The sequence below is a fragment of the Coenobita brevimanus genome, chromosome 21, assembly GCF_032717465.1.
Source record: "Coenobita brevimanus isolate Jiangsu-jjx chromosome 21, ASM3271746v2, whole genome shotgun sequence".
Lineage (NCBI taxonomy): Eukaryota > Metazoa > Arthropoda > Malacostraca > Decapoda > Coenobitidae > Coenobita > Coenobita brevimanus.
Window position 1 is genome coordinate 779,548 of NC_136974.1, and position 13,833 is coordinate 793,380.

Consider the following 13,833-nt stretch of genomic DNA (forward strand, 5'->3'; position numbering starts at 1 on the left):
ACAGGAGAAAAGGTAGGGATGAACAAAGGGGGGCCATCACTTACACAACATATGGGGAATGAAGAATAGATAAAGTTTTTACTTTGCAGTCTGAACCCAGTGGACTGCAGGCTGAAGCTGACCCTCTCCTGCAATCCACCATCTTCCTTTCAGGGGACTGGGAGGAAGCTGAGGGACATGTTTATAACTGGTCAGCGGAGCCACCTGGTTATATCGCTGCCACCATGTGAATGTACCCCTCTCCAGTACACAAGAAAAGATAAGCAAGAGTAATACAGGTAGAGCACAAAATAGACTACTAATTTCAAAATCAAATGAGAGAACAGATATGGATTACAAAAATGTAAGCAAGTAAAAATAACGAGAAAATAAAGAGAGGAATTTATGACCAGTAATCGTAAAATACAATATAAGCCACGAGAAGTGTTTAATGGAAAGGGAAAGCCATTAACCCTCTCACAGTAAAGACAACTCTAGTATTCTAATCCAACAAACATCAGATTGTGTTATTCAGCTGACAGTGAGTCATATGAGCCTGAGTGTGTTAATACTGTACCATTTACCCTCTTATAACAGAACATATAGTTATCTGTTGTGTGTGTGTGGGGGGGGGGGATAATTCTATAAAGACCTAACCAACATGTGAGACAAATGGAAAGAAAAAAGGTTCTTGTACAGTCAGAACAAGACTATTACTCTATTCCAGGCAACACCACATTATTTTATTCAGCTAAGAGTGGGTCACAGGAAACCAAGACTTAAAGTGACAACAGTAATTACTTGTGGTAGACACAATAAATGACGGAAGGTTTCAAGAAATCATATAAGAAATAAAACACAGACTGGCTACTGAATGACACACAAATCTTAAGGAAGAAATTAAGCATTATTTTAAGGAAACTCATAAGTGCAAGGAATACGATGGCCACACAGAAAGGTATGGAGAATGAAATTAGAAATACTACAACAAAGAGGAAAACATAAGAGTTTCAGTACTAAATATGAATAGGCAGTGGGTACACGTGTACAGGCAGTCTTCATTGAAAGTCAGGGATGTATTCCACAATTTACGCTTCATTTTCCAAACAATTACTACTGTAGTGCAATGGTAATAGTAATTATAGTTCCAGGTTCATCTGAAACATAAACCTGGCAGACTGCAGGCTCAAGTTATCTTCTGCAGTTCACCATTCTCCTTTTGGCATATTGGGACGTAAGTGAGGGTCACTTGTATAACCATGCAGTTGAGCAGTCTGGTTATATCAGTGTCACCATATGAAGGCTTTACCCTCCACCACCATTGGTACTGTAAACTGGGAAATTGGCAAATCAGCTTTATAAACTGCAATGAAACTTTAACAAGTTATCTTTCAGTGACCTCCTGTTAGTTTAATAGCAAAATGAATATCAAAGAAGGAGACTTAGAAGAAGAATTTAACTTATGAGTGACCCTAAGAGTCATAATCCTCATCCACTTGACTACCTGCTATTGGAAGTAAGTCAGGAGGGGGTAGGTGCGAAGCAGGTGGAGTGGGATGGTGTGGGTGTTGGCTCGGTGATGTGGGAGGGTGTGGGTGTTGGTTTGCTGTGGTGGGAGGATGTGGGTGTAAGCTGGGTGGGGGAGGGCGCCCCGTTGCAGCGTGAACTGATTTAATCACTGGCACTGGAACCCCAAAAGAAGGCCGAAAACTGGGTGAGGATGGAGGCTGTGTGGAGCAAGGTGTGGTCAGTCCTGGAATAGATATATGAATTCCAGGAGGTAGGGCAGGGGAGGTTATGGTTGGAGTGGGTATGGCAGAAGAGGCTATGGTCGGTGTGGGTATGGCGGAAGAGACTATGATAGGAGTGGGGATAGCGGATGAGGCTATGGCAGGAGAAGAGGGGCAGGCCTCATTATTGCTCCGCCCCACCACACTTGCTCCTCCTTGGCTGATGTGTCCACCAACAGAGATCTGAAGTCCTGAGACCTGTGGAGTTCCATCACCCACCCTGGAATTTCAAAATATATATATGAATGAATCAGTAAGTGAAGGAATATACTGATAATGAGTACATCATCAGCATCTGGACCTCCTTTCCCACACTAGGGCAGGGTGAGGAGTAGCAATGTCCAGACAGCCCAGATTTGCCCAATCCAATGGGCCACGCTTCCATTCACTCATCATTCAAACCCCTGGAATTCTGGCTCTATTTGATACGCCAAAAACATTCACCAAGATCTGTAGCTTCACATAAACGTATCCTATAGAGTCAATGCGGACACTGCCACGTTAAAAAGGGGTGCCAAATCCCTGATCATGCACTATTCCTCACAACATTCATCCAGCCAGCTCGATCTCTTGTCAGTTCCCTAGCCTCACCGACTTCCAAACCTCTCTTCCTCACACACTCATCCACCATATCTCTCCACCTTCTCCTTGGCCTACCTCGCCTCCTTCCTCCTTGAAATTTGCTCAGATATACCTTTTTCACCACTCTATTGTTATCCATTCTCTCCACATAACCATACCATCTCAGTACATTCTCTTCGATTCTGGTGTCCACCGACTTCCTCACTCCACATCTTTCACGAATCACATTATTTCGTATCCTATCCACCCTCTGTGCTCCACATACATTCGTCAGCAGTCCCATCTCCACTGCTCTTATTCCTGACTTTTCATTTTCATGCCACACCATAGGCTCACATCCACATGTTAAAGTTGGCACTAACACTCCATGTAAGCCTCGTGCAGCTGCAGCACTCAAGCCTCTCTTTCTTATCAAGGCCTTCATTGCACCAGCTATTTTTCTTCCTTGTGTCACTCTACTTTCCACTTCTTCTGCATATCTTCCCCTCTTGTCTATCACTGTACCCAGGTATTTGAACTCTCTCACTGATTCCTGTCTCTCTCCATTCACTGTAACATCACACTGGGAATCACCTTCTCTCTTGATTACCATCACTTTTCTCTTTTCTACATTTTTTCTCAAGGCACGACGCTTACAGACATCAGCAAAACTCTGCACTAATTTCCCAAGTTCTTGTCCGGTATCTCCAAGTAGGCTAGCACTGCATCATCAGCGTACAACAAATTTGAGATATTCCATCCATCACCATTCATTACCAATACCATCCCTCTCTCCATTACTCATGTTTTTACTGCTCCCATCACCCCATCCTTTATAAACAATATGAAAGATCACAATACCTGCCCAGTTTCATTATTTATCATACAGTAATGAAGTGAACTGATTTTTATGCCAACAACTTTGCATTTATAACACTAACCCAAACTGTGAAGGGCGAGTGACAGCAGTCTTGGGAAGGGAGGAGGAGGAGGAGGACATGGATGATGAAGAGGAAGAAGAGGAAGAGCCCCGAGGGGTGGCCTCTGGGTCCGCTGAGGCTGCTATCACTTCTTCATCTGTCTCTGAATCCTGTAACACATATAAAACAGCAAGGTTACATAGGAAATCCTGCAGCTTAATTCCTTCAGTTCAATAATGTATTTTTTTATTTCATTCTTGCTACCTCCACACATTTACAGTATACTTAGATTAGGAATGACCCTGATAAACAGGTTGGTGAAGACTACAGCTAATCCCTCAGGTTCAAATAAATTCTCCTAAGCCCATGATGATGGTCATGGATATGGCATTTGAACATGTGAAACAGCAAGGTAAAGAGAGAGAGAAAAAAAGGGGCAGGGGGCAAAAATGGATAGATGAAGCTAGTCATGATAAAGCACATCTGTATGTGGATCATTTGGTCTCAGAAGAGGAATCAACAATTTTGAGGGTTTGAATGTATGAGTGATACACTTCACTGAGCACTCAGATGACAGTCCAAATTCCTTATGTACTCCCTGATATCGAACAAACTGTCATGGCATCTACACTGGAAAACTAAGTGAGGGTACAAGCAAAGTAGTGGATATTATCAATAGTGATGGCATAAGTGGTAGAGTTACAATCTGTAATGCTTGATACCATATGATGTTATTAAGCAACACCACTCTCTCTGGCCAAGCAGACCCACCAACAGCAGGCAAGCAATCACCTCTGCATGGCTGTCCCTTGCAGTGAAATGATGTTACCTTGCAGCAGACACTGCCTTGCCACAGTGTGGTGCAGGTAAGGGTGTTAAGGATCTGTTCCTGGATGGACGCCATAATTGTGTCTCTTCAACCAGTTAATAGCACCCAGTTAACAGGGGTACTATGGCAGGCTCCATGTTACCCCATTTCTGTATTTGGCTACAACTATACAACTAATGCTGTATTAATCCTTTCAAAGTGTATGGGTCTAATGCTAGGCTACTGCAGTCCTGTTCACTGAAGGCATTATATAATCAAAAACCCCATGTCAACTTTTTGGGATCAAGGCCTTCTGCATGGTAGTCATCACTCTGGTGACTTCTAACCACAAGACCATCAGTAAAACATATTGGTCCAGGACTTACCTGTGTCCCTTCAGCACCCAGGTCAAGCGTGAGTGAGTCATCTGAATCAAGGTCATTTTCAGATTCGTCTTCTCGCACTATCCCTCTGCCTCCAGACACTCCCATTTTTCGTGGCCGACCTCTGCATGAGAAAAAAAAGCAGTCAGTGCCTGCTACAGATCTGATTATGCCAGTGATATGACTTGATAACCAGTGCTGATCTGTAAAAAAAAAAAAAAAAAAAAAAAAAAAAAAAAAAAAAAAAAACTACTAACCTGGGTCTGGGTGCACCACGCTCTGTAGGATTAGCGCCTCCTCTGCCCCGTCCTCTCCCTCTCCCTCGACCTCGCCCTCTTCCCCGCACTGGAAGTTCTTTCCCGCTCTCACCTGGGGGAGAGAAGGGAAAATAGATGGAACTCCACCACCACCACCATCATCATTAGCCTGACTCTTCCCACCTAAGGACAGAGTGTATGGTGATGGTCATATGCCAAACAGTGACATTCAATAACAGTTTCACAGCTGTACAGTATTTAATGTGTACACAATACAACATAAACAACTGCATTAATGGCACATGCAAATCTAGACATTATCTTCTTTAACTACCTACATTTCAATCCCTCACTCAAAGCACACAAAGCATACATTTTTACTTTCATACAGCATACATTTTCACTTTCATACAGAGCCCCTTCATTGTCAATAGGAACAACAGCTCTCTACATTTGTTGCCAACTTTTAACTATACAACAGAGCTAGTTTCTGCGTACCTTCCAAACTAATCACATTCCCCACGCAGCAAAACTGAACATAGTCAAGAACATCATCCTCTAACTCAATCTCCACCAGCTTTGGCTCAACCACATGATCTCCCTGCCATATGCAATATTCATGACTAGTAGTATCTTCCAAGCTACCTTTCACACTGTTATATTTCTTCATGTCCCCATACTTCACAGAGAGTTACTACACCCCATTTCCTGCTAACAGAGCTGAATAAAATCATCTCACAGTAGCAAGAACAATATAAACCAAGTGCCCTAGCTGAAAGTTAAAAAACAGAATGCCATACAGAGGTAATGCTCAAGCATACTCTCACTCAGGAGGAACCTTTTCACACTGATACCTTAATCAGACAAATCATAAAGCAGTTTTGCAGTGTAAATCTTAATAAAAACTGGAAGATCACCTGATAGCACTCAGCCACATTCTGGGCAAGATGGTTCTCAGTGTCATCTACACTGTCTGACGGTGCAAAACAGCTTGTACAGAGCATGGCCCAGTGAAGCAAAGTGTTCTAATTTTTATTCAAACCTACATGATCAGAAAATCAGCATCAAGATATTCCCTACTTCCACCTTGGTGTGAATAGGCCCTTACTGTGAAACAAACAGGAAGCATTCACAGCATGAGTGGTAACCTTTGTAGGGGTGTGATACAGTAAAGGTATCTAGTTTTCCGAACCATCAATGTTCAGCAGCTCTGTATGTCCATGACGATGCACAAATACTGACAGCAGCACTATGGCACATGTTGAAGATACACGAATACTGACATCATTAACTATGAGAAAGTAAATGTAGTTGCAGTGGCACTGGAAATGATGTGCTGCACTCATTGAAAGAAAGATGGCAAACAGCATGGTAACAGCCTCCCCCCCCCCAAAAAAAAAAAAAAAAAAAAAAAATATCGTACTTAAACCTCTGTGGAATTATCAGTCTGGGTGATTTTTTTTTTTTTTTTTTTTTTTTATACTCTTGCTACCTCCAGATAATTTCATTCAACTTCATTCTCATACTAAAGAAGTACATTAATCCTGTCATGCACAGAAGCAAGTTTTGAGCTGGGTGAGTTACAACACAATACTCTCCAGGCTGGGGGAGGTGTGAATGGCAGCTGAGCAACTTTATTCATTCAAGGTTGTTTACTCCAGCTTGTGATGCAATTCGTCAAAAGAAAATCTGGGAGGTAAGTTTTGCAACTCAGAACATGTCCATACACCAATTAGAGGTATTTCTCAAGCGTGATTCACATCGCCATCCAGCTTTGAGAAATAATTTTGGCAATGCAAATCATGTCATGGTGTGCTAAAGGGTTAATGCTACATCTTACTATCCCAGGCTGAATAATATCATCATAACATATCAAACATATGCAAAAAAATACGTAATTGAATTCAAGGGGTTAACAAAAGCTGCTTCATTCATCACCATTCCATGTCTTGAACCCCCACCCTCAATTCAGTAAAGTCTTTGTTACAAGTTGCCTTACTTTCTTTTTTCTTACAAAGTCTATGATAAATGAAAATGACCTGTCAGAGTTTTGTTGCTACCCATTATGCTGATCTGACAGTTTCCCTCAATTTACATCATCAAGTAAATGGAAAAAGATTATATTTTGGATAAGATCCCTTACTTATAATGAGATCTTCCTGTATACTGTGCTATTCCTGGCTGGGATAGGCTAAATGAAAAAATAAATAAATAAATAAATACCTGCTGACAATGGGGAGTAGGGGTGATAGTGGAGTGGGTGCAGGGGAGGTGGGCTGGAGGGAAGGTGTGTCTGAGGTGTGGCGGCTGGTGTGAGAGGCATGGCAGGGGTGAGGGGTGTGGCAGGGGTGAGGGGGGTGGCTGGGGTGAGAGGTGTAGCGTCACCATCCATGTCTCCACTTATGTCCGGCACTGATGCCACCAGGTCCTGCAGGAAGTCAAACCTCTTCTCTGCCATGATACACTGTTTCCTGAGGAGATGTCACAAGTTAGGGACTGGTCTGAATAATTCGTATATGTTCATGTAACAGAAATATCATACACGATAATTAATGACTCATGTCTGATCTTACACATTCCATGAGTACAAATAACAACTTCCAGTCATTAAAAGTCAAGTGATGTGAAGGTCCTGTGTGATAAGCCTTCTTGCAGTCATGGATCATCATCATCATAACCAAGTGCTCCATGATCAAACAGGATGGGGACAGGCTAGAGAAAGGCTCTTTTTTCTCTTTGGGGATATTAATCAAGGGAGAAAGGAATCTCAAAGTACACATTCCCATTTCAATCAGAGGAGATGCAATGCTACTCGCAACACATGTGCTGGGAACACCATTACTACACCACAAAACAGGCAAGTTTCTGGCCCACCACTATTGCTTTTATTAGTTCCCTTTCAAGACAGGAATACTAGGAAAATATGATTAGTAATCTTCCTCCCCCTTTCCCAAAGATACAACAGTTCATGACATATCATTTCATATTTATTTCATTACCATAACCCTCTTTCCCACTTCAAGATGTGCTATGGCAGGATCCAGAAAAGATAAAGTATTGTACTGTACAAGCTAAAAGTTCAAGTCATGAAAAGTAATAATAGTACTACAGGTATCATACTCACCCTCCAAACAGAAAAAATTCTAACAGAAAGGACTGAAGTACAGTAGAGTAGCTACTTACAGGTGTGCTGGAGTGAGGGTACGGGCATTACGCGCACTGGTGATTTCTCCAGCCCGTGTCAACAGTGATTCCACAAACAACTCCAGGCCACGAGGTAGCTGGCAGTTAAGGACATTAACAAATGCACTGGGCAAGTCTGAATACCTATCAGTGGGCAAAAAAGACAGATAAGATGACAAGATTTTGAGACATTCCTTAAGTCATATCCATTAGTGCAGATTTTGGGGTGGGGGGTGGAGGGAGATAAATCCCCCACTACAACTGGGTCAGGGGACATTCTAGGTAATCATCCCTCTCTACAATTCAAGTAATCCAGAGAAAAGAACAAAATTAAACCTACAATTATCTTCAAAACATTTACAATCTTCTCACACAAAAAGTAAAAACATGAAAACTGAAACAAAAAATATTATGACAAATGAACAACTACAGCTGTGATAGGTGGTGGCGACCATCATCCACTCACTTGATGTAGTGCTGCCTACTGCTTCCATAGCCTTTATCAATCTTTTTCTGTGCCTGCCCTCTCTTCCTATTTCTCCCATCATTCCTGTCACTTATTCCTTTACAGGTGGCTTTACATTGAGTGATAAGCCTAAAGGTTTCCTGTAAGCCAAGAAACCATTTACAGCGCTGGATGGTAAACATATAACCATACGTGCTCCCTACGTGTCAACGAGTGGGTTGGTGGAGGGTTAGTGCCCCTCCCTGTAAAACAAATAACTCAAATGGCCACCCCTTATGGGATTATGACGTATGGCAAAAGATAGACAGATAGAACAACAACAGAAGGTTAGGCAATGAGATTTCTCATCACATCAGTCTGGCCTACAAGGTTATGAATTCACTCAACTCATTTATTTGGCATTATCAATGTTTATGCAGAAGGACAAAAATTTTCATCTTCAGGCACCAGTGCTCTCTGTCTTATTCTAAGGCAGTAAGACATGGACACTAAATAGTGACTTGAGGTAGCAAACTGACTCCTTCAGTACAAGTGCCTTCACAGGATCATGGGATATCACTGGTATGACTGGGTATAGAACAATTGACTGCTCCATGAGACTGAGTTGAGACCTATTACCCACATAATATGTCAGCACCACCTCCAGTTATATGGGATTGTGGCCTGTTTTCCTAAGGCTGGCCCTGCCCACAGGGTGATCTCTCAGAGTTGGCCCAAGGTGAAGGAGACCATGGGGACGGCCACGGAACTCATGATCAGAACAGGTTGATCATTCATGCCGAGAGATAACTAGAGGCGGAAGAGTCACTGCCTGGAGGGTTGCACAATGGGACCCCCGTGGATGGAGTTGGAGGGTGAATGAGACTATGTGCCCCGCAGAGTTTGCCCCGCCATGATGATGATGAAGAAGGTAAATTCATCCAACGTAGTCAGTTAAGTTTTTGAAACAAGCACCTCTGTGATGATCAAATGGTGCCAGATTTGGCAACAAGTAGCAAACTGTGCTGTTTTTCTTGTCTTCGTGCAACCTAATCAATATTTTGCTATTTCATAAAATTTATATACAAGCAGCTGTATCAGTTCACTTCCCTCATTGGTGGTGGCCCTCTTTTCTCTCTACATCTAAGTACTCTTCACTCTCAGAGGTCATCCCTCCTGAGTAATCAGAATAAATCTATGCCAAATGTCACATCAACCAACAAACCACAAGATAAAAACATAATATGCATGAAGTACAGAGCTCTACTAGCAATAAAGTGAGAAGAGACAAAAAAACTGATAAACTTCAATCAGAAATTGAAACATCAAAGTACGGTAAACATTATAATAAAAAAATAAAAAATGCATTTAGTTTATCTTTTCATAAGACTAAAGAATGAAATATCAATGCCTGAGCCTTTGTGATAAAAGGATATAGATGATGACAGGGACAGCTGCTGCCACTTTCCCAACTTCTTCATCAGTCTGCATAATCTTCTTGATTCTTGCCTGCAACATAAATTTGTAGAATAAGGTACTGTAGACTACAGCAGCATCTATAACATAAAAATACCTACCAGTACCGGTACCATACTTTTCAAATTTCAGACTACCGATACTATAGCCTAATTAACTAATAAAATAATGGAGGTGGAGAGAAGAACAGGGTGAGGGGTAGCAGAAAAGCCATTTAGGTTATAAAAAAAAATAAAACAAAAATAAATATGGATGGGCTGAATGATAAAAACAGAAGGGATTATTTTGTAAATGAATAACACGATAAAAAGTTATGTAGCTATATTCTGTTTATGCAAGAAATAAGAAACCAAAGCCTACAAGCCTGCAAGACTGTTCCTCACCCCCTTTAAAAAAAAAATAATAAAAAAAAAAATAAATAAATAAAGCCAGATTCAAACTCTGCTCAAGATGCCTGGACACACTGTATTTAAAAGACTGGAGGTCCTGGGCAGAAAGAAATACATATAAACAGAGGAGACAGTTCCAGAGTTGACCTGCTTCATACATGAAGGACTAGGAGTATTGGTTAACTCTTGCATTAAAGAGCTGCACAGAAATGGGGTGAGGTATACAGTACTGCAGGTGGTGTGAGTGAAACATCTACCTGTACAGTACTAGCAGGAAGCCTAGTGATGTACATGAGGGAAAAGAGACAAGTTTTAAGCTATGGATAAACGAGGATGGTTGTTGGGTGGCAGAGTTACAGTAGGTCTCAAAGAAGAACATAGGTAAGGGAAGAATGAAAAGTGTTGCTTGTTGCTGTCAGAGATGACAAGGAGCCAACAATTTATAACATTTTGAAGTTGGAACTTAAAAAAATAAATAAAAGTAAAAAATAATGTTGCTGCATGACAGTATTGTGATCCCCAATCTAATGCACAACAGTGAAGCTTGGACGCTACTGGAAGGACAGAAGTCAAGAGGCGTGCAGTGGAAATGAGTTACTGGTATTTGCGAGGAGCAGGCTGTCCTTGAATGTGAGACCTAGGAGGCTAGGTTTATGACGGAAGAGTTACGAAAAATGATAGGAATGGAGTGCATTAGTGCTGCGATAAGGAGAGGTAAACTGAGATGGTTTGGGCATGTGATGACGAGAGGTATGCTGAAATGGTTTGGGCATCTGGAGAGGATAAGGGATGACAACTGGGTGCAGAAAGTGTGAAGTGTGAATGTTTGGGGTAGGGTTGCATAAGGTAGACCTGAAAATATCTGGGATGAGGCCACATAGTGTGACCTCAGGGATAAGGGACTGAATAGAGAAGCTGCCAGAGACTGAGCAGCATGGAAAGCTGCCATTAGGTGAACAAAGCTGATGAATGCAAGGACGTTGGAGCCTTTATATACAGAAACAAAAACAAACTTTATTTCTACAAAACACAGCAAAATATCCTGTAAGTACCTGTGGCAATTGGAAAGTAATCCCTTGAGGATGGATGACCGCATTTTTTATTTTTCTCACCACTCCAAGACAATTGTAGTCACCCTAGGAAAAGTCTCTCATACTGACGCAGTTTATTAAGGCTGGCTATATCTGACCCCTCCAGTTCAAGATGTCGGTAATCCTTAAGGAGACATATGACTACCTTAAAAAAAAAAAAAAAAAAAAAAACACCTACCTTTGAACTGATTCAGTGACTTTGTAAAGGTGTACTATCGGCCACAAAGGTATTGGTGCACAGGGGGTCCGATGCCTACCAAAAACATCTGAACAACTGCTGAAGGAGGGTTGTAATGTCTGTCTATATAAACATACTGTAACATTTGCTATACAATATGTCTGCAAGAGGATATTGCTAATTGGCGATATATGACACCTCCCGATATCAGGGCTACCAATGTGTGGTAGGTCAGGCACTATTATTTCAGTGACCTTCATTCTGTGGTCCCTAACGTTTCACGAACATTGGGCACTGATACCTTTGTGACTCATAGTACAGAAGTGTGTTTTTGAGTATGAAGAGAATCCATCAATAAAAAAGGAGAATGTGATTACATCAGGTATAGGTTTGGTTAGGTTGGCATAAGTCTGGTTAGGTTAGCATAAAATTGGTTAGGTTAGAATAAATGAGGTTGGGCTAAGTTTAACAAATTTAGGTTACATTTGGATAAACATGCACTGATAAGGGTAATTTCATTCACGTAGCCTATGGTGTTCTACAATGCTGTCCACGTCATTGAACAAAAGCTGGTGTACGTCTGTCTTTGGCCCTTGTTAGGGACTGTAAACAAATGATGTATTTAAAAAAATGATTTTCACCACTTTTAAAAGAAATTAAAAAGGTAAAACAAGACAACAGTGATGCGACAGATGCAATTCAAGATGCTTTCTTGTAGACCCCAGGCTCTTATGAAAATAATTTTAATACTAAATAATGGTACCCCACATGTGATTAATATAGCTATGATTTTTGAACAAAAAATATTGAAGAATGCAAACAAAATATACCTACTTTATTTACAATATTACAGAAAGCCACCTCAATACCCCTGACAGCGTGTTTACTGCCGATCCCACTGACTAAACAGGACATCAGCACACCATACAAATGCACACAATTTAAAAACCATAATTGGCAGCGGAAGCATAACTGGAGATACTGACACTTTGCTTCCCAGACCCCCCAGTGATTATAACTTGCCTCACTGCATGCAAACTAAACTGTGTGTTAGTTATAAATTGTGCTAAACGATGTCATGCATTAAGTGCGTTCATTAACCTTGGTGTTCGGTAACTGTCACACGACCATGCAATGAGGATGGGAAGCGGGATCATAAAGCAAAATATTTATATATATGATATAGGAGATCACCATTAAAATATGATACGGGTTAGGAAGGAGCACTTGGTGATTAACTTAAAATGCTTTATATATATTATGTAAAATCTAAGATGTACCGTACACAATATGATGTGCAATACAGTGGGCTAATGGAACCCCTCATTTATGAACATTTTTAAAAGCAATTATTAAGAAAAAAAAAAAAACTATACAGTATGCCAATCTATATTTAGAAAAAAAAAAAGTAAAAGGATCCTGCCAAATCCTTCATTCCAACAGGAAAGTTGGAAATACTGTACCACATCACCGTCTTTGTATTTTAATATATCGAAACTTGAAAAGACAATTAGAAAAAATACAAAAAATTCCACGAAGAGTTTAAGAAAAAAAAAAAAGAAAGCTGCAAAATATGATGGTTCTATGCCTCCCTACACATCCTATCTATCTATCTATCTATTGCCAGACGTCCACATCCCTCCAATGAAAAATCCTAATTATGTAGTAAATCACATAGTACTAAATTATGGATAGGGTGGGACGTGTTCCTTATATTTCATCAGTCATTCCCGTATATTAATATACACAAGGTCATTCCATTTGCCTTAATGCTACAGTACGTTAGTTATGCCAAGTACCGTTGTTACAAAGTAAATACATCATCAGGGTGGAATATGCTTACCGGGGGAAACCTGGCATTGTATTTCTTCTTCTTCCCTGGCATGGTGGCGCTGATGAGGTACCCTGAATTATGAACAATATTATTTCACAAACTGCTCTTCCAGTCTGCTAACAAACTGGTGAGAGGCACAAGATAATGCTCCTGGGTACTGCCTCTAACAGCCCCAGTCCGCGTCTCTCCTCGCTCCTCCACTCACTCCCTGGCCCGAGTGGAGGGATTTCATTGATGTGGAGAAGTGAGGAGGAAGGAAAGAGTAATATGGAATCGGGAGGGGCTTCCCTTGCCCACTCCTTCTCTCACTAACAACAACACGGCCTGATTGGCTATTATCACCATAAGATTAGTGTGTCATTTTGTAAAAAGTACAAATATTGGATAGAAAATAATACCAGCAAAATTATATTAATCCTTAAATACCACGAATAATTTATTTATAAGTTAAGGCCGGCTATTTTCTCTTTTATTTTTGTTTAGCGGACAGTGAAATTATCTCACATTGGGAAAATTAAAAAATTATTTTGACAAAGTTA

General features: G+C 40.9%; 1 protein-coding gene across 1 annotated transcript; it reads right to left on the reverse strand.

Annotated features, from left to right (window-relative positions):
- Nucleotides 1-1,118: 1,118 nt before the first annotated feature.
- On the reverse strand, nucleotides 1,119-13,345 carry NC2alpha (negative cofactor 2 alpha). Its single transcript, XM_080266504.1, has 10 exons — nucleotides 13,304-13,345; nucleotides 9,763-9,835; nucleotides 7,882-7,975; nucleotides 6,922-7,169; nucleotides 5,616-5,671; nucleotides 4,699-4,810; nucleotides 4,445-4,563; nucleotides 3,272-3,420; nucleotides 1,659-1,989; nucleotides 1,119-1,136 (listed from the first exon to the last, which is right to left on the reverse strand). The coding sequence occupies exons 1-10, from the start codon at nucleotides 13,343-13,345 to the stop codon at nucleotides 1,119-1,121; spliced, it is 1,242 nt and encodes a 413-aa protein (XP_080122630.1).
- Nucleotides 13,346-13,833: the final 488 nt, after the last annotated feature.

Excerpts from the sequence above, each read along its gene's own strand:
- NC2alpha (XM_080266504.1), bottom strand. The coding sequence starts at position 13,345 with ATGCCAGGGAAGAAGAAGAAATACAATGCCAGGTTTCCCCCG. Across the intron at positions 7,976-9,762 it reads AGCTGTCCCTGTCATCATCT|CTCGTGGCCTGGAGTTGTTT; the intron begins ATATCCTTTTAT and ends ACTGCCAGCTAC. Across the intron at positions 1,990-3,271 it reads ACTCGCCCTTCACAGTTTGG|GGTGGGTGATGGAACTCCAC; the intron begins GTTAGTGTTATA and ends TTGAAATTCCAG.